The sequence below is a fragment of the Panthera pardus genome, unplaced genomic scaffold, assembly GCF_024362965.1.
Source record: "Panthera pardus isolate Hobbes unplaced genomic scaffold, ASM2436296v1 HiC_scaffold_20, whole genome shotgun sequence".
In the NCBI taxonomy this organism is placed as follows: domain Eukaryota; kingdom Metazoa; phylum Chordata; class Mammalia; order Carnivora; family Felidae; genus Panthera; species Panthera pardus.
Window position 1 is genome coordinate 18,708,892 of NW_026526766.1, and position 21,261 is coordinate 18,730,152.

Sequence of the window (21,261 nt, forward strand, 5' to 3'; positions counted from 1 at the left end):
GGATCCTCTGTCTCCCTCTCTCTCTTTCTCTCTCAAAAAAATAAACACCAAAAAAATAATAAAAAAAAGAGTCATCAGATAAGTAGAAAGAAATTTGGAGATTATGATTTCATGGGAAAAGTGTGTTTTAGGAAGCAAAGAATTTATCAGATCCTAACGAGGTATTAGGTAAATTAAAGAAATAATCATTTTATTTACGTCATGCATGTCATGGGTCATTGAGTGATGATTACGGAAAAGGAACTTCTGTTTCTTCCAAAGTTGGAGACAAGGTCATCTAACAGTAAAGAGAGCAATGGAAGGATTGTTAGACCTTTGAGGAGAATCAGAAAGAATTTGACTTAGTTGTTCCAGAGCATGTGAACAAGTTGAGTGGAGAAATGTAGTAAGTGGCTGTTGGGATGAAGTTGGTGATACTTAATTTATAGTAATTTCAGTCCTGTTGTGATTTTTCTCTGGTGCTCAACTGGCAAGGTTAAGCGTGTTGATATAAAAAGTAGAAAGTTGGTTTTATTCAGGGTTGGAGCTTTATTGACAGAGGAAAATGAGCAAAAAGAAATAAAAGGGTTGAAAATGTTGGTGAAATAAGACATTATGGCATCTGTGCTGGTTAAGGGATTCAGAAGGAAATACTGGGTAGGGAAAGAAAGATTTAAGCATTTAATTGAATGACTGAATAGGTTTATAGAGTAAAGGATTTTATTAGGATGTGGTGTCGTATTCAAAGATTAAAATGCTCTGTCTTCAAAGAGCTTTTATTTTGTTTACTTACTCTAAAGTCTTATTATATTTAATATATTTACTTACCCGCTATTCACTGACACTTGGATTTGATGTAAATATATCTTCATCAGCCTGTCCTCCTTGGCCAGTTGAATTAGTAGTGGGTCATGAGAGGAAAAAACAGATACTCTGTATGTACAGTGAGACAGGACTACAAATAGAAAATGAGATAGTTTTCATTGACATTTTCAAATGGAGAAAAAAGGGACAGTAACCCGTGGTTATCAAATGCATATTAAAAAAGAACTTAGCGGTGTGCTGGGTGGGTGACTCAGTCGTTTAAGTGACCGACTCTTGATTCTGGCTCAGGTCATGATCTCACGGTTCATGAGTTCAAGCCCTATGTCAGGCTCTGCAGCTGGTATCACAAAGCCTGCTTGGGTTGGGATTCTCTTCTCCTCCCCTCCCCTCCCCTCCCCTCCCCTCCCCTCCCCTCCCCTCCCCTCCCCTCCCCTCCCCTCCCCTCCCCTCTCTCTGCCCTTTCCCTACTTGCACCATCTCTCTCTCTCAAAATAAATAAATTAAAAATGGAAGAAATTAGGAGTTTCAATACTTTGTTTTTTCTATTCCCCTGGAAAGTTTTGAAACTGGAGATAGTTAATATCTTTTTTAGAAAATGAAACAAATGATGAATTTCCTTAATTCTTCCTTGAAAGAAGAAAGGATTGCATATCTTCCTGTTCTGGATTCATCAGGAGAAGAAGCACATTCAAGTATTTCATACATCAAACCACAGACAATTTGTAATAGTATCACTAATTTTAAGGGCAATTCCTTGTTACTGTTTCTGGCTTTTCTAATTTAAGCCTATTAGAATTCTTACCAAATAATCTTCATTGTTTTCCAGGTCTTTATGTACCCAGGTATAGTTGTAAAATTTAATGGCAGGAAGTTCTAAATAGTTGGCTTTAGTTTCATTGAAAAAGTAGATTTTGAAACTATTTGTATTTGGTTGCCTTTGAGTCTTTGGAAAGGATGCTCTTAGTGTTCTGTTTATAAAGACAGATTTTTTTCTTTAACACGGTGATGTTTATATTACCTCCATATGTGGATGGATATTTATAGAGTATATTTTTCATTCGAGTTAAAAAAAAAAGTATTTGCTATTGTAGAAAAACGTCAGGTGGAGAAACCGGACACTTTCACAGAAAAATTAATTACTCAGATCATAAAAAATCTTCAAGTGAAAATTTCCAACATCCATATTCGTTATGAAGATGATGTAAGTATTTTAATAGGTGAAACTTATTTTTATATTTCCATATATATACTTTATGGTTTGTTGACACCTGCTCTGTTGTGGCCAGCCTATTGGATGCCGGGAAGTGGAGGGACACAGATCTGAAGGTGACCTGATCTTTCTGTTTTGTAATCATAGTTTCAATTTGCAGTGTTTAATGCCTTGATTACACTTTGCTAAAATGTTCAAAAATCAGATAATGAAGGAAAATGCCTTCCTCTATTGCAGTCACCTTGGGTAGCTGGGCATTATGTAGTTGGCCAGTCACGTATTTTTAGAATACTTTATATTTGCCTCTTGGAAGTTATAGTGCTCTAGGAATCAGTAGAGGTAGATTTAGATTGTTTATCTCAAATAGATCCTGTGTCTCTAAAATGCATAATTATTGGCTTCTCACAGTACTATTGTGAAGTCAGTTTTTTGATAAACTGGTTTTTTATACATTGAAAAATACAAAGATTTATTATTGTGCAACACTAATACATGGATACTTAAAATTTTAATATTAGAAAAAACACAGGAATAAAGGTTGTTCTAAAAAGCAGTAAAATGTTTTTGAGTATTTGAAAAAGAATGTTTCCCAGAAAACGAACTTTTTCTGTAATTTTGTTTAACCACTAAAAATCTGAGTAAAATTTGCTCTTTTCTCTTTAGATCACAAATCGAGACAATCCATTGTCATTTGGTATTTCCCTTCAAAACCTCAGCATGCAGGTACTTTGTTTAAAAAGCAGTTTAACCATATTGTGCAGTTCATCAAGCTATTACTGTTCTTGTATGCTAGCATCAAAAATAGGTGTCTATGTAGAATTGGTACAGAAAGTGCCTGAGGTAGATTGGAATTCGGGGTAGGTAGTTTAGCCTTTCAAAAAATGTTTGATAATCAAATTTAGTTTAAAATATGAAGGCCTATTATTTGCAGAATATAGTTGATATTTTTTCCTTAAAAAATCCATTTCTTAAATAAATACAAAATAAAAGTAATGTTTATTTCAGAAACTGATAAATCATGAAAAACATAAAGAAATCACTCATTTTCTTACCACCATTATTAATATGGTGGCAAACTTGGTTCCTGATTTTTCAAATTGAGGAATTTTTAAAGTATGGGAGCAAATAGAGGATTATGAAACATTGTTGCATCAATGTTGTGGACAGTTGAGGAATCTGTCATTTGGTTTATATTTTGAATACTTTTAAAGAATAAACTGTTAGGAATAAAGTTTAAAACGCTTTTGTTTCCTAGTCTTACCCTTCTCCCAGAGATAAACATCCTAAATTTTTAAACTTTGTTATAATATGTCAATTAGAAATGTATAATACCGGTAGGTTTTTAAAAGTTTACATAAATACTTTACATGATTTTTCTATAAATTTTCATTTTCTCTTCACAGTGTTAATATTTACTTGTGTTGCTACATGTAATTCAATTCAGTTTAATTGCTCTGTAGTATTTCATTACATGCTTTATTTATATCCATTGAGTTTTTGTGTACAGTTTCTTCTTAAAACATGGACCTACTACAAGCAAAATAAGAAAAGCCAAATTAAAAGTTATTCACTAAAGTTGGGTGGGGTAAACTGTCAAATGCTGCTGTTAGTTTGAAAAATAAGGATGAGAATTACATTGGGTATGGCAACATGTGGGTCATGGGTAACTGTGACAGAGCGGTTTTGACCATCCCCTTTGGGAGACTTTAGAAACTGGTCCCCTAGTGCAGACCTGTTCAGTTAGAAACTCAGCTGGGGGCCCAACAATCTAGGGTTTAGAAAGCCCTCCAGGTGATTTTGATACACACTAAAGTTTGAAAGTCACTGTTGTCATCTGTTCAGTTCTCTACCAGAAAATGAAAACCATTTTTGTAGAATAAGCATCTAAACACTCGATTGCCCTCAGTGGCTTCTCATTGCTATTAGAATAAAGTCAATAGTGTTGTTTTAAAATAGTTTTAATCTATGTTAATCTGACCCCTGGTAACATCTGGTTTCATCTCTTTTGTTTTTGCTTTATGTTCTCTGGCAATACTGGGCTTCTTCAATTCCCTGAACATGTTGTATATTTGCATGTTTTCCTACTCTGAATCATATTGCCTACTAACCTTAAAATCAATAATTTCTAATTTTTTTTTAATGTTTATTTATTTTTGAAAGAGAGTGGGAGTGGGGGGCGGGGAGGGGTGCTGAGAGAATTGGAGACACAGAATCCCAGTCCCTCTGAGCTGTCAGCACAGAGCCTGACATAGGACTCAAACCCACGAACTGTGAGATCATGACCTGAGCTGAAGTCGGGTGCTCAGCTGACTGAGCCACTCAGGTGCCCCTTAAAATCAGTAATTTCTATCCATATATCATGTATTAGTCATCACTTTCTCCATTACCCGCTGAGTTTGAGGCTCCTACATTATTCTGAGAACTGTGTATTTAACCTCTGTGGTGGCACTTACCTGTTTGTGATTGCCTGTTGACTTGTTTGCTTTTTCAGTCACCAGTGAGCTCTTTGAAAACAGAGACTTTGTTGTGGTTAATATCCTTTCACTGAAGGTTTTCAAGGACATTTTCATGGGAAATTGGTCAAGGGCATGTTGATAACAATTTATCAGTCAGCCATTTCATGTGCTATGACACTTTCACTGTTTTTATTTTCAGACAACTGATCAATTCTGGATTCCATGTTTACATGATGAAACTGAGAAACTCTTTCGTAAGGTAAAATAAATATCCTGTCAACCCATAGACTTGATAAAAAAGACTTTTATTAAGGATTCGTGTGAGTTTTTACTTGCTTAACTTGATTATATGATTCAGTGATTTGAGACTTCTGAAAATAGCGTATGTTTATCATTTAAAGAAAATGAGATGTGTAATAAACTTGATTTATTTTCAGTTAATCCGATTGGATAACCTTTTTGCCTATTGGAATGTGAAGTCTCAGTTGTTTTACCTTAATGATTATGATGAATCATTGGTAAGTAAATCTTTTTGGGATGTGTATATCTGCTTTTGTTAGTATATTTTGCATTTGGTTTTATTCATCGTCATTTATTAACATACCGTAGTTTGTGGTCTTTTTTCCTAGACAAAATCCATTAGCAGCATTTACAGAAATATGTGAATATATATGTGCCTGTACACAAATGTGTATAGACCCATTTTTTGTATAATTGACGATTTTGTATAATTGACAATTATATTGACATCTATATACATAATTTCACGTGTGCACAGTAATGGTTCAGCATTTGTATATAACGTGAAATGATTACAATAAGTCTAACATCTGTTACCGTACATAGTTAAAAACTTTTAATGAGTACTTTTAAGATTTACTCTCTCAGTAACTTTAAAATATGCAATATGAGGGACACCTGGGTGGCTCAGTCTGTTGAATGTTCGACTTTTAATTTTGGCTTAGGTCATGATCTCCCAATTTGTGGAATCAAGCCCTGTGTCGGACTCAGCACTGAGCATGGAGCCTACTTGGGATTCTTTCTCTCCCTCCCTCCCTCTCTCTGTCTCTCTCTCTGTCTCTCTCTGTCTCTGTCTCTCTCTGTCTCTGTCCCTCTCTCTGTCTCTCTGTCCTTCCCCCACTATTGTTTGCTCACTATCTCAAAATAACTTTAAAAAAATGTACAATGATATTACTAACTATAGTTGCCATGTTGTTACATTACATACATCCTCATAACTGACTTCTTTTATAACTAGAAGTTCTTACCTTTTGATTCTGTTTACACATTATGCATATTTCCCACTCTGACAACCACCAATCTGTTCTCTGTACCCATGAGTATGAGCTTGGCTTTTTTTTCATTTTTATTTTTAATTTTTTTAAGCATTCGACGTGTAAGGTCATAGGGTATATGTCTCTCTGACTTATTTCACTTAGCATAAGGCCTCAGGGTTCATCCATGCTGCAGATGGTAAGATTTCCTTCATTTTAATGGCTGAATGATACTCCACTGTGTATTTATACTATATTTTCTTTATCCATTCATCTATCAATAGACATGTAGGTCTTTTCCATATTTTAGCTATTAGAATTAATGCTGCAGTGAACATGGAGGTGCACATATCTTTTCTAGCTCATGTTTTGCTTTTCTTTGGGTAAATGTTCAGCAGTGGAATTGTTGGATCATATGGTAGTTCTCCTTTTAATTTTTTGAAGACCCTCCATACTCTTTTCTATAGGGGTTGCATCTATTGATATTTCTACCCACAGTGCGTAAGAGTTCAGTTTTCTCCACATCCTTGCCAACACGTGTTATTTCTTGTTTTTTTGATAATAACCGTTTTAGGGTACCTGGGTGCCTCTGCCAGTTAAGCATCCCCGTGTTGGGCTCCATGCTGGGCATGGAGCCTACTTTAGAAAACAGTTAATAACCATTCTAACAGGTGTTAGTTGCTTTTGATTTGCATTCCCCTGATGATAAGTGGTGTTGAGTTACCTTTTCATGTATCTGTTGGCCATCTGTCCCGAAAATGTCTTTTCCAATCCTCTGCCCATTTTTTAATTGGATTATTTCTCTGAAATTGGGTTGTAGGAGTTCTTCATATATTTTGCATATTGACCACTCATCTGATAAATGATTTGCATATATCTTCTCCTCTTCAGTAGGTTGCCTGTTCATTATATTGATGGCTTCCTTTGCTTTGTAGAATCTTTTTAGTTTGATCAACTTACTTTTGTTTTTTTTTTCTTTTCTTTAAATTAAAAATTTTTTAAGTTTACATCCAAATTAGTTAGCGTATAGTGCAACAATGATCTCAGTAGTAGATTCCTTAATGCCCCTTACCCATTTAGCCAACCCCCCCCCCGCCCACAACCCCTCCAATAACCCTCAGTTTGTTCTCCATATTTGAGTCTCTCCCTGTTTTTCTATTATGTTTGTTTCCCTTCCCTTATGTTCATCTGTTTTGTCTCATAAAGTGCTCATATGAGTGAAGTCATATGACTTTTGTCTTTCTCTGACTAATTTCACTTAGCATAATACCCTCTAGCTCCCTCCATGTAGTTGGAAACGGCAAGATTTCATTCTTTTTGATTGCCAAGTAATTGTATATTGTGTATATATACTATGTATATGTATATATATACTATAAACATTGGGGTGCATGTGTCCCTTTGAAACAGCACACCTGTATCCCGGGGATAAATGCCTAGTTGTGCCATTGCTGGGTGGTAGGGTAGTTCTATTTTTAGTTTTCTGAGGAACCTCCATACTCTTTTCCAGAGTGGCTGCACCAGCTTGCATTCCCATCCACTTGTTTTTCTTTAGTTTTCTTTTTGGTGTCAGGTCCAAAATGTCATCGGCAAGACCAGTGTCAAGGTACTTACTGCCTATCTTTTCTTTCAGGATTTTTATGGCTTCAGGTCTTTAATCTATTTTGAATTAATTTTGTGTATGGTCTAAGGTAGTGGTCCAGTTTCATTTTCTTGCATGTGGCTGTCCAGTTTTCCAAACACCACATATTGAAGAGACTCTCCTTTCCCCACTGTACATTTTTGGCTTCTTTGTGGAAATTAATTGACCATGCATATGCATGGATATATTTCTGGGCTCTTTATTCTATGCCATTAATCTGTGTGTCCGCTTTTATGCCAATACCATACTGTTTTGATTACTGTAGTTTTGAATAGAATTTGAAATCAAGGCTTGTGATATCTCCAGGTTCTTTCTCAAGATTAATTTGGTTTTTGAGGTCTGTTGTGGTTCCATACATATATTAGGATCATTCTATTTCTGTGAATAATGCCATTGGAAATTTACAGGGATTGCATTGAATTTGTAGATTGCTTTGGCTAGTATGGACTTTTTAACAATGTATCTTGAAATATGGAGCATGGAATATGGTCCCTTTTTTTGGCATCTTTAGTTTGTCTCTTCAGTGTCTTACAGTTTTTGGTGTACAAGTCTTTGGCTTCCTTGGTTTAATTTATTCCTATGTATTTTATTCCTTTTGATGTAATTGTAAATTGGGTTGTTTTCTCAATTTCTCTTTCTGCTACTTCATTATTAGTGTGTAGAAATGCAGTAGATTTCTGTATGTTAATTTTGTATCGTACAATTTTACTGAATTAATTAGTTTTAACAGTTTTTGGTGGAGTCTGTAGGGTTTTCTATATAGAATGTTATATCATCTACAAACAGTGATAGTTTTACTTCTTCCTTTCCAATTTGGATGCCTTACATTTTTTTTCTTGCCTAATTGCTGTGGCTAGGACTTCTAATTCTGTGGTGAATAAAAGTGGCAAGAGTAGTGGGCATCTTTGTCTAGTTCCTAATGTTAGAGGAAAAGCTTTCAGGTTTTAACTATTGAGCATGATGTTAGCTGTGGGATTGTCATATATGGCCTTTCTTATGTTAAGGTGTATTTCCTTCATTCCCACTTTCTTAAGATTCTTTATCATAAATGGATGTTGAATTTTGTCAAATTTTATATATGTGTCTGTACACAAATATATAAAAACACACAGATATATTCAAATAGTTCCTAGAACATTCTTTAATAGTAGTAGTTTAATGGGATATTGTCTAACCAGTTTAATATTTTCCATAGCTAAGTCCTCCTAAGTTTGAGTTTTTTATTTTTTAAATTGTTTTTCAACTTTTTTTTTTTTTTTTTTTTTTTTTTTTTTTGCATATGGTAGGATTTTGTAGAATAAAGATCTGTTGGCATGAATATAAATAAAAGCAGTTTGTCTTTTAATAGGACAGCTTGAGGAATGGTATTGTCAATAAAAATATTGTTCCAGAAGGTTATGATTTTGGTAAGTACATTTTATAAAATAAGTACAATTAAAGTAATTGGTATAAATTTTAATGAACATTGTTAATGTCACTGTGATGTTTCATGTTAATTTTGTCATATAAGTCAAGGTATTTATAATACATATGCACAAATAAAACAGCTAGCTGTTCAATGCCCTTCATTGTTGGGGAACTTTTTGCTATATTTCAAAACTGTAGGAAAGAAAAATGTCCCGAGAGAGGATGTAATAAATGTGGTAAATCTCTAAGGATTATTCATAATAATTATAATGTTAAGACATTTTAAATGGCAAATACAGTTTAATAAGGCTAGCTGCCATAGTCTGTAGTGTAATCTTACTATTTTTAAAACGTATATTTAAAACTTTTCTTCTCCATACTTGCATTTGGTTCCAAATTTTCTGAAATGAACATGTACTTTTCAGAAATGAGTAAAATTTCAAGTTGAAAGGAGTAGCATTTCTTGTACTCTGTAGGTACTCAGTAAATACTGATTGGTGAGTGGGTAACTTCTTTATTAGCTTTGGTCGTCTGATGTCTTCAGTGATTCTTTGCTGTATTCTTCTACCTTCATGATTATACTTTATTAATTTCCTAAAGTTGAGTCTTGTTTTCACTCTTAAACTATCCATTTCATGGTTTTGGTTTTATTTTCTAGATTATTTTCATCAAAGGAAACATTAGGAACAGATGAGATTTCTTGTCATGTGTATCGATGATTCTCCTGTCTGTCACTTAGGTTTGACTTATTCTCCTTTGCCCTGCTGTCATTTCCTGCTGCGATAGTCAGGACCTGATGAGAGAGAAACCACACAGTAATTTGAGCAGGGGAAGTTTAATATAAAAAATGACTGTAACAGGGGATTGGAGTCACAAAGGATTGGCTAACAAGTAGAGAGAACTCTAAAGAAAAAAAGGAATGGTAGAAGGAACTGCCCCTACCCTAGGACTAAGATGGAGTGCCCAGAGAAGAGGGTCTGCCTGCCTCAGCATGGAGATCTATGTGACCAGGGCTCACCGATTGCCAGGAAAGTCTCTAAACTTGTTGGAAATTCACCCTCAGGAACTTTATGGATTCTCATAGAGATTTGTCCTGTGGGAGGCACTTCACTGGAGAACTGCATTAGGGTGCTGGGAGAATTTGCTGGCTGCTGCTAGTCACCGTGCAGTTCAGGAGGCTGGTGCTGAAGAAGTCTGTCATAGTGTAGGAGCTGCTGTCATACCGTAGGAGCGGGACTCTGAAGGAGCAGAATTCTGTAGGAGCCATTTTGTGGGAGCTGGGTGGTAGAAAAACCATGGCAGTGCAGGAGTCTGTGGAATGAGCACATTAGAACCAGCAAACAGAACTCCTCTTACAGTATCTCTCCGGCGCCCTCTACTGATAAAGATTAGTATTACGCTAGCTGGTAAAGAAAAAATATTTCAAGGGCCCAAGTCTAGTTTTTAGAATAGGCAATGAAGGATGAATTCAGAGTTCACAGATAATAAATTGATAATTGGCATACCTGTTGGAGAGGAAAGGAGGACTGAAGGCTTTTTTTTTTTTTATTTAATGGGAGAGTCAACAGCTTATTCATAGGTTGAGATGAGAATCATCTGTAGAACAAGAATAAATGAAGCAAGATAGAGAAGGGATAATTTCTTTATTGATGTGGGTAAAAGGGGATAGGATCTCATGCACAAGTGGAGTGCTTTTCCACACAGAGAACATGATTAGTTCAATTATGAGACAGATTTCAGGCGTGAGACACAAGTCCTGATACTGGGTGGGCAGTGGAGATGGTGATAGTTTATGGAATTTCTTTGATGAGCTCTTACTTCTTAATATGTGAGGTGTTGGGAGGTTTTTGGAGGGAGGAGAGGCTGTGAAATACCCATGTAGGTTAACGGGAGGGAGAATTGACTAGAACCGTGTTCTCAAAGTGCAGTTCAGACTAGCAGCATCAGTATTACTTGGAAACTTGTTAGCAATGTAAATCCTAGGGCTCATCCCAGACAGACTGAATCGGAACCTCTGAGAGTGAACCTTGGCAATCTATGTTTTAATAGGCTTTCTTGGTGATTTTGATTAATACCAAATTTTGAGAGCCACTGAGATAGGGTAGGGGTTGGGCAATTTTTTTTTTTTTTTTTTTTTAAGGGCCATGTAGTAAATTAAGTATTTTTCAGTTTGAAGGCCATGTGTATACAGCCTCTGTCGCATATTTTTCTTTTTTCCTTTAAACAACCGTGTAAAAGTGTAACAATCATTTCTAGTTCACTGCTTGTGCAAAAACATGCTGTGGGTATGGATTTGGCCTGTCCTTGACTAAACGTTGTATGATTTCTCAACAACATTGAGGAACTGTGGGATTTATGACATAGTGAGGCCGATCTGTGTGACTGCGTAATTTTTTTTTCCCCGATAAAATTCAACTTCTGTGGTAGATTATAGGTGTAGAATACATGGTGAGGGGTTTTATCCAGAATTAGGGTTTTGCCTGATCACTGACAAAAGTGAGAAGGACAAAGGAATGAAGAGTGAATGCAGGGCAATGATTAACATAACCGATCATAGAATTTTAATAGGGTGGGGAGGGAACTGAGGACAGAGAAAGAATAGGATCAATGAGTGTTAGGTTCCACAGGACCTGGAGGTTTGGTATCAGAATACTAGAGAGGTACGTGGTGGCGGTAGGAGAGTTGGATGCTTGACCCTGAATTTATGGAGAGGGCGGGGCTATGGGCATGATGAGGTTTAGTGGATGAAGTAAGGGGTAGGAGTCCAAGGTTCTGAGAGGCTTTGGTGTTGGAAAGAGCATTTGTATGTGGAAATCACTTGGAAATTAGAGTCGCCAGGAGCTAAAATCAGAGAGAGGTAGGAGAGATTGTAACCCAGGGATGGATAGAGATTGCGACCAGGGAGAGTATGGGAGTTGTGTAGTCTTCCACGTAACATGAGAAAGGTGGGGGAGAGGAATCATTTTAGTGGTTTATTGCTTTGTACGTATCCTTCCATTTACATGTAAGTTTTTCTTATTTTTCACTGTGTGGTATTTTATTGTATGGATGTACCATGATGAATTTAACCAGTCTCCTATTGTGGAATATCTTCTTGTTTTATTCAAGTTCAACATATGTATATAATTGAGTATAATATGTTGAGTACATTTGAATGCTCAGTGTGAAAAAATTAAGTGCTGTGCCTTGGGGATGATTAAAACCAGAGGAATGTACCATGTTCTTACACAGATTAGCTGATAATTTAATAGTTGATCTCTCTATAGATTGAGCTGCTACTGGCCTCCCTTTGCAAGAATATTGTTATCCTTTTTTGATACTAAATATAAAAGGTTTAGTTTAATCTGTCTTAGATTATGGGTTGAGCCAGGAAGGTTATCCTGGGTAAACTCTCACTCATCTTCTCAAATCTCCTTTTACAAGTCAAAAGGAGGCAGATGGATACATAGAAACTGACCAGAAATTCAAAAATTATAATTCTATAATAGAAGTCAGTGTTTAAATAAAATCTCTTTCCTCTTAGCATTTTGAATGTAATTCTTTTAAAACTGTATTTTTGTCAACATTTTTTACACTATTTTTGCCTTTTAGAGAGTGTTCCTGTCTTTAAGGGTTATGTTGGTGTTTTGAGGGGAATTTCAGTTAGTCTGTTTACTTAAAGAAGAAAATATAAATTATAGTTAGGAAAAAGATAAAAGAATCTTTTAATTGACAGTTCATCTAACCAAATTATAGCAGTGTGCAAACCTGGGAAAGTAGAAAGAGTATAAGAAATGAAAATCAATATTTTCAACTCCATCCCTTTAGTACTTAGAGACTCTTGAAATATAACTCAATTTAAATTTTTAAAATTTGCCTTTCTCTGTAAGGCTTATTTCACTTAGCATCACACTCTCCAGTTCCGTCCATGTTGCTACAAAGGGCCATATTTCATTCTTTCTCATTGCCACATAGTACTCCATTGTGTATATAAACCACAATTTCTTTATCCATTCATCAGTTGATACACATTTAGGCTCTTTCCATAATTTGGCTGTTGTTGAGAGTGCTGCTATAAACATTGGGGTACAAGTGCCCCTATGCATCAGTACTCCTGTATCCCTTGGGTAAATTTCTAGCAGTGCTACTGCTGGGTCATAGGGTACCATATGTTTTCACTCTTATGTGGATCCTGAGAAACTTAACAGGAACCCATGGGGGAGGGGAAGGAAAAAAAACAGGTTAGAGTGGGAGAGAGCCAAAGCATAAGAGACTCTTAAAAAATGAGAACAAACTGAGGGCTGAATGGGGGGTGGGAGGGAAGAGAGGGTGGGTGATGGGTATTGAAGAGGGCATCTTTTGGGATGAGCAATGGGTATTGTATGGAAACCCAATTTGACAATAAATTTCATATATTAAAAAAATAATAAAGAAGAGGTATATATAAAAAAATTTTTTTTAATTTGCATTATTTTCCAGTGTTTCGTCCCATATCTGCTAATGCCAAACTTCAGATGAATCGGCGATCGGATTTTGACTTCTCTGCACCCAAGATAAACCTGGAAGTTGAGTTACATGAGATAGCAATTGAATTTAATAAACCACAGGTGATTTTTTTTAAAATGAAATTTTGAATTGAGTTATAATTTGATAAAAGCAGAACCAAGATACTTTTTAATGTTTATTTTTCAGAACTAAGATTTTTAAATGTATTTCAGAAATCCACAGTGTCTTAGAGGAACATTTAACTTTTTAAACAGTTGAACACAAAATCTGAAACATTTAATAGACTTAATATTTTCTTTCTTTAGTATTTCAGCATTATGGAGCTTCTTGAGTCAGTTGATATGATGACGCAAAATCTGCCATATAGGAAATTCAAACCTGATGTACCTCTTCACTATCATGCCAGAGAATGGTAATATGGCTTAGTTTTTTTTAATTGAGGTATAATTTGACATACTACATTAGTTTAAGGTTTATAATGATTCAATATTTGTATATGTTGTGAACTGATGACCACAGTAAGTCTGGTTAACCTCCATCACCAGATAAAATGACAAAATTTTTTTCCTTCAGAGTTTTTATGATCTCTTAGCAACTTTCAAATATGCAGTGTAGTATCAACTATTGTTACCGTGCGGTACATTATATCCTCATGACTTATTTTATAACTGGAAGTTTGGATCTTTTAATCCCCTTCACCCATTTTAACCACTGCCTATGCCTCATCTCTGTCATCTACCAGTCTGTACTCTGTATTTATGAACTCGGTTTTTTTATTTTTGTTTTTTGAGATACCATATATAAGTGAGATCATACAGTGTTGATCGTTCTTTGTCTAATTTCACTTAGCATAATGTCCTCAAGGTCCGTCTATGTTGTCACAAATAGCAAGATTCATTCCTTTTTAGCACTGAATAATATTCCATTGCATGTGTGTGGATGTGTATGTATACATCCACATTTTCTTTATCCATTTATTCATTGATGGACACTTAGGTTGTTTCCATATTTTGACTGTTGTTATTAATGCCACAGTGAATACTCAGGGTACATATGTTTTTGTACTAGTGTTTTCATTTCCTTCACATAAACACCCAGAAGTAGAATTGCTTGATCTAATTTTTTAAATTTATAATATATAGCATAAAAATGAATTTATTGACTTTAACTTTTTAAGATATTCTTAAAGGACAGATAGAAACTGTTTGATTTATGGCTTTTGCTTATTATGTTAAATTGAGTTAAGGGATTCTAAGAAAATTAAAAAAAATTTTTTTTTAATGTTTTTATTTATTTTTGAAACAGAGCATGAGCAGAGGAGGGGCAGAGAGAGGGGGAGATGCAGAATCTGACGCAGGCTTTAGGCTCTGAGCTGTCAGCACAGAGCCCGATGTGGGGCTCGAACTCATGGAGTGTGAGATCATGACCTGAGCTGAAGTCAGACGCTTAACCAACTGAGCCACCCAGGCGCCCCAAGGGATGCTAAGAAAATTTATAAAAGGAGATACTAGAATACCATTCATTAACTATAGTTTTGGGATTATTAAAAACTATATCCTAGTTTGTGTCTAGCAATATCTTTTTAAAAGAAAAATCCAAACTTTTGTATTAGATACTTTAAGCCTATATAATTGAACTTGAAAGTCGGGTTATGTGTGTGAAGTATAACCCCTTTCTAAATTCCAAAGTCTTGGAGTGCCTGGGTGGCTCAGTTGGTTAAGTGTCTGATTTCAGCTCAGGTCGTGATCTCACTGTTTGTGAGTTCGAGCCCCGCGTCGGGCTCTGTGCTGACAGCTGAGAGCCTGGATCCTACTTCAGATTCTGTGTCTCCCTCTCTCTCTGCCCCTCCCCCCCAAAAATAAACATTAAAAAATGTTTCTAAATTCAGAAGTCTTAATCGCTTATTAAGCTCTTGCTGTTTCTAGAAGTTGGAAATACTTTTAATTTAGTTGGCTCTTAATTACTATTCAGGTGACTAAAGTGCTATTTGCCAAGTAATATTTCCATAGTTTTTCTGTAGAGCTATATTTTTTGTAACAAAATTTAGTGATTTTGTTTATTTCCACTTTGGAAGGAAGTAAGATTAATAATGTAGTCTTAAATAGGGCTGGGAAAAATCAGATACTCAGTACACCATTTTGATAGTCTGTGTACTATATAGGTACATATGTTGTTTTGGAGTGGAAGTAACTTTATTTCCTACTGTTGGTTTGAGGGTGTTAAGTGTAGGGTTTTGTTTTTGTTTTTGTTTTTTTACTATAGGTGGACTTATGCTATACATGGCATTCTGGAAGTAAATGTCTGCCCCCGGTTACGGATGTGGTCATGGAAGTATATTAGAGAACACAGGCAAAAAATGAAGCAGTATAAAGAACTGTATAAAAAAAAGATAACAACTAAGAAGCCAACTGGTGAACTTCTCCTCTCTTTGCAGGTTAGCATTTAAAAAGAATGTTGAACATTTTATGCTACATAACTCCTCCGTTTTTAGTGACTAACACTTCCTTCTTCAATTTTGACTGACTCTGTCTTTTAACTTAGACTTTTTCGTACTCGTGTTCTTAATTTACTTGGGTGATATGAGCTCTGGTGATATTCTCCTGTGACCTGTTGGAATTAGAGACTATTCTGAATCTGCGGAGATCTGGGTTCATGCAAATAGTCATTTGAAGCCTCACACTATGACGTTTTTAACCTCAAAAGCCTAAAAAGCATTTGCTGCATTGATTCCAATCTTCTCCGTGTCTCTATTTCAAAGCCTTACATTATCTGTCACCGTTCCATTTCTCTGTTACATCTGACGGTGTTAATTAAATAAATTTCTTGACTTTTATACATACCACGCTTACGTTTGTAGCCAAGTCCATCTGCCTTTCCTCATCTCTCTCTCTCTCTCTCTCTCTCTCTCTCCCTCTCCCTCTCTCTCTCTCTCTCTCCCCCCCCCCCCCCCCCACTTTTACTCATTCTTAAAGGTCTACTTAAGTACCATCTCTTGTATGGACTTTCCTGAACTTTTTACCCATACAGAGAGCCTTCTTTGTCTTAGTTTTGTGGAATTTCTAGTCTTAACCAGCAACTTTATGCTTCATTATCTGTCTTGAGAACTCCCTAAATACTAGTCTTTTAGCATTATAGTATATTCTAGATGGGCTTGTTTTGTGGGATAAAGTTCAGTTCAGGGAGACTGAGGGAAGGTACCTTCTTGAAATTAACCATTCTGAATCTAGGCCAGATTCCAATTAGGAGCTCCCTGAAGACTGAGCTTTATTTTTATTTCGAGGTGGGAGACTTTCTGCAGACTTAGACTAATTAGGAATGCTTGGGTTTAGAGGCCTTTTGGGATGGATACAGATTTCCTTACTTGTTATTTTGGATCTTAACCTGAATCCTACAAGTCTGCTGGAATAGTAGAATCCTGAGTCAAGCTGTTTTCTAGATAATAGTAGGTCATGTTTGCTTCTCCTAGGGAGGATAAAAAGATTTTAGCAGGAAATTCTTAAAAGCAATCATGGAAATAATGTATTGATAGGATGAAATATTTAGCTTATCTCAGTTTATTTCAGTAGCCAGAAAAACTTTGGAAAATGTAGGATTTCAAAATAAGTTTTAAATGTATACAGATCAACTTGCTTTATATTACAGATGGCACCAACTGTGCATATAATATGAAGGATTTATAATTTTTAGTTGAAAGTGACACTAATGTGTTTACCCTTGTTGTAGTAAAACCCCAAAATCATTTTAAGCAGTACCTGTATGATACCTCTTAGTATGTGTCTGTGAATCATGCAAGGTTGTGACACCCGTGTGCATGACATGTATGGTTTCTTTGTTAAGGTTATTCCATCAGTACAGTTTCCAGGCTGACCCATATATAAGCACTGCGTCTCAGAATTTAACAGGAATATTATGTTGATAGATGATCTATTTTCTGCTTCCTATTACATTTTTGCTTTAGTGCAGCAATTTGATTATATATGCAATTTTATAATTTTTATAATCTTTATATAGGTATATAAAGTTATTTCAAACACACTTTTGTTTATATTTTTAGGAGTTGGAAAAGATCTTGGATGTATTTAATATAACTATATCAAGACAACAGGCAGAAGTTGAGGTAATTCCAGATTATGTTTCAATTAGTAAAAGTAAATCTAGATTCCGTGTAGATTTGACAGATGTAGTCATATTATTAGTGTTGTGCTATAATATGCTGTTTCCTGGAAGGGGTTCAAATTTGCCTCTTGTGGTATAAGAAAACTTGATTTAATGTTTTGCCCCATCCATTTAAATTAGGTCCTATGGGGAAAAACTTCTTTCTGAATAATTTGGCTTATCAAACACTCAGTTCATATGAGGGTGAAAATCCAATGTTGGGGGGAGTCGTGTGATCACCGTGACGTGTAAGACAGTAGGGCTGATCGTCCTCTGGTAGTCCTCTGGTAGTCCTACATTCTCAGGTTTGGCTGATGTTGCAGTTACTGTGTTTTGTCGTCAGTTTATATGTTGTTTATATTTATTCACTGGAATAGTTAAGTTTTGTGTCATATTTCTATTTATTTAGATTGCTAAATAAGGATAATTTGTCATTTATTTGAAAATTTATTTTAGGTAAAGAAAGCTGGATACAGGATTTACAGAGAAGGAGCAAAAGATTCGGAGGACAATAAAGGATGGTTTAGCTGGCTGTGGACTTGGTCAGAACCAAGAAGTAAAGAACAGCCAGATGTTAAGCCTGGAAGTAGGTCCATTTCATTTTATAGTAGTGCAGTTAATCATCAGATTAATTTAGTGTAGCTAATCATCAGGTGTGAAAATAAAGTTCTGCAGAAAATTTTTTAATTGAAATCAGCAAAATATGCGTACATATCATATGTAACTTATTCTTACTCTCAATAAAACTCTTATAACATTGCAAATATATATGTCAAAAAATAAATTTTTTACCTTAAAGTTTACAGAAGAACTTTATGCTCAGAGGATTTAGTAAATGCATATAGATAGTAATAAGTGAAAATTTGCAAATGGTATAAGCCATTGTACATTTCTGTTGAAATTGTTTTTGGAAAGGTTTTTGTTTCCTTACCAAATATTTAAGATCATAGCTTTGGAGATTTAGGGGCTTAAGTTTATATCCTGGATCTATCACTTACTAGCAGTGTATCCTAGGCTGATTACTTAAACTCTTTGAATCTCAATTTTGTCATCTGTAAAATGGGAAGATTATGGTATTAATACTACCTACTTTGTATGCTAAGTGTGTTGCTTAGCACAATGCCATTAAGTGTGTAATACTGTTAGCCATTTTTTGAGCTTAATACAAATACTTAGAAATTTATATTGCTAAATTTACATATTTAGCAATTTATATTTTTGGAGACTAATCCTTTTAAAATTGCCAATGCCATCCTGACATTCAGGGGTTATGATTTCTTTTTTTAAAATTAAAAAAGGGGCGCCTGAGTGGCTCAGTCAGTTCAGCATCCAACTTCGGCTCGGGTCATGATCTCACAGTTTGTGAATTCGAGCCCCATGTCAGGCTTTGTGTTGACAGTTCAGAGCCTGGAGCCTGCTTCGGATTCTGTGTCTCCCTCTCTCTCTGCCCCTCTCCTACTTGCACTCTGTCTCTTGCTGTCTCAAAAGTAAATAAACATTAAATTTTTAATTAACGAAGTTTTTTTATAATTTCTTAAAAGTATAAAAGGAGTTAAATTTGCATTTCATTTGTTAAAGGCAGCTAAATTATGGGTTAGTTTTATGTTACCAGTTAAGAATGAAAAACACTTCTTTATGATTTGTAGTTCTTGAAGAAATGTTGACACCTGAAGAAAAAGTTTTACTCTATGAAGCAATTGGCTACAGTGAAACAGCAGTTGATCCAACCTTGCCTAAAACAGTAAGATGTTTTATTGCCTTATATACCTTAGAGTTTAATGATAGATAGGCCTGTTTTTAATCATCTCAGAAGTAGGTTTCTGACTTGTTTTGATGTTTGGTCTGTAAGTATTCCTTATTTTAATTTCGAAGGTAAGGATAAAAATTGCCTCTACTTTTTAATGTTAATGTGGTGATAATTTAATATATAAAGGGTTGTTTTTAAAGTATTTTTTGGTTATTGGAAAGAATAAAGTATAGGAATGAGAGTATTTGTTGTATTTACATATATGTTTTCTTCTCGTTTTATTCCTCTGAATACACTCTAGTTTGAAGCCATGAAGTTTTTTGTTCACTTGAAAAGTATGTCTATTGTTCTAAGAGAAAAACGAGAAACACCTGAACTGTTAGATATTGTAGTGGAAGAATTTAGCACTTTGATCGTGCAAAGACCAGGAGCACAAGCAATTAAGTAAGTATTTTTCTTACAAGAAAAAAATTCACAACCTAACAGTATTTTATAAAGACTACTGTGGTTTAACGTATCCTTACGTATTTTTACGAACTTACATTTTGGAATTATTAAAATAACACATGTTCATAGAAAACTCTATGCTGAGGAAAAGTAGAGGGACACTGAAGAATAATACTAAAATGTCCAAATCACACTATACAAAAACTGCATCAACAATTTGGCTATCATCTGGATATGTCTTTATTTTACTTTTGTTTTTAAAATAGTTTTATTGAGAGATAAAATTAACATACCATGCAATTCATCCGTTTAAAGTGTACAACTCATTAGTATCTTACATGAAATTCACATTGGTATATTTACAGAGTTGTGCAACAATTACCATTATCTTATTTCCAGTACATTTTAACACTCTAAAGAAAAGAAATCCTAGGGGTGCCTGGGTGGCTCAGTTGGTTAAGCATCTGACTTCATTCAGCTCAGGTCATGTTCTCATGGTTCGTGAGTTCAAGCCCAGCGTCGGGCTCTGTGCTGACAGCTCAGAGCCTGGAGCCTGGTTCAGATTCTGTGTCTTCCCGCCCCTCTCCTGCTCATACTGTCTCTCAAAAATAAATAAACATTAAAAAAATTTAAAAGCAAAAAAAGGGGCGCCTGGGTGGCGCAGTCGGTTAAGCGTCCGACTTCAGCCAGGTCATGATCTCGTGGTCTGTGAGTTCGAGCCCCGCGTCAGGCTCTGGGCTGATGGCTCGGAGCCTGGAGCCTGTTTCCGATTCTGTGTCTCCCTCTCTCTCTGCCCCTCCCCCGTTCATGCTCTGTCTCTCTCTGTCCCAAAAAAATAAATAAATAAATAAATAAATAAATAAATAAATAAATAAATAAATAAATAAAAAAAGGCAAAAAAAGAGGGGCGCCTGGGTGGCTCAGTCAGTTGGGCGGCCGACTTCGGTCGGCTCAGGTCATGATCTCGCGGTCCGTGAGTTCGAGCCCCGTGTCGGGCTGTGTGCTGACAGCTCAGAGCCTGGAGCCTGTTTCGGATTCTGTGTCTCCCTCTCTCTGACCCTCCCCTGTTCACGTTCTCTCTCTGTCTCAAAAAAATAAACGTTAAAAAAAAAAAATTAAAACAAAACAAAACAAAAAAAGAAATCCTACACCTATTAGCCACTCCTCATTCTCCCTTTTCCCCAGTGTAGGGCAAAAAGTAATTTCTAAGAATTTGTCTGTTGGAGGCATTTCAAATGAATGAAATCATAAATTATATGGCCTTTTCTGTCCAGCTCCTTTCACTTAGCATATTTTTCTTTTCTTTTTTTCATTTCACGTATTTTCAAGGTTCATCTGTTGTATAGCATGAATTAGTGTTGTTTTTTCCCTTTTCTATTGCCCAGTAATATTCCATCATATGGATATACTACATTTTGTTTGCCCATTCATCAAATGATGGATATTTGGCTTGTTTCTACTTTTTGGTTATTATGAGTAATGTTGCTATGAATATTTACTGGCAATATTTTATATGGACAATAGGTTTTAAATTTTCTTAGGTGCATACTTCGGAGCAGAAGTGTTTCCTCATACGGTAACTCTGTGTCTAAATTTTTAAGGAATTGCCAGACTGTCTTCCAAAGAAGTTGCAC

At 35.5% G+C, this 21,261-nt stretch overlaps 1 protein-coding gene across 1 annotated transcript in view; it reads left to right on the top strand.

Annotated features, from left to right (window-relative positions):
• The window catches only part of VPS13A (vacuolar protein sorting 13 homolog A), a 252,942-nt gene that overhangs the window by 28,225 nt on the left and 203,456 nt on the right, over positions 1-21,261 (top strand). The window contains exons 6-17 of the mRNA XM_053907998.1: positions 1,896-2,005; positions 2,678-2,737; positions 4,670-4,729; positions 4,908-4,988; positions 8,735-8,792; positions 13,252-13,379; positions 13,584-13,690; positions 15,541-15,712; positions 17,333-17,395; positions 17,890-18,019; positions 19,080-19,174; positions 19,482-19,624. Of these exons, the coding sequence (XP_053763973.1) occupies positions 1,896-2,005; positions 2,678-2,737; positions 4,670-4,729; positions 4,908-4,988; positions 8,735-8,792; positions 13,252-13,379; positions 13,584-13,690; positions 15,541-15,712; positions 17,333-17,395; positions 17,890-18,019; positions 19,080-19,174; positions 19,482-19,624 (1,207 nt within the window). The remainder of the gene's footprint in view (positions 1-1,895; positions 2,006-2,677; positions 2,738-4,669; positions 4,730-4,907; positions 4,989-8,734; positions 8,793-13,251; positions 13,380-13,583; positions 13,691-15,540; positions 15,713-17,332; positions 17,396-17,889; positions 18,020-19,079; positions 19,175-19,481; positions 19,625-21,261) is intronic.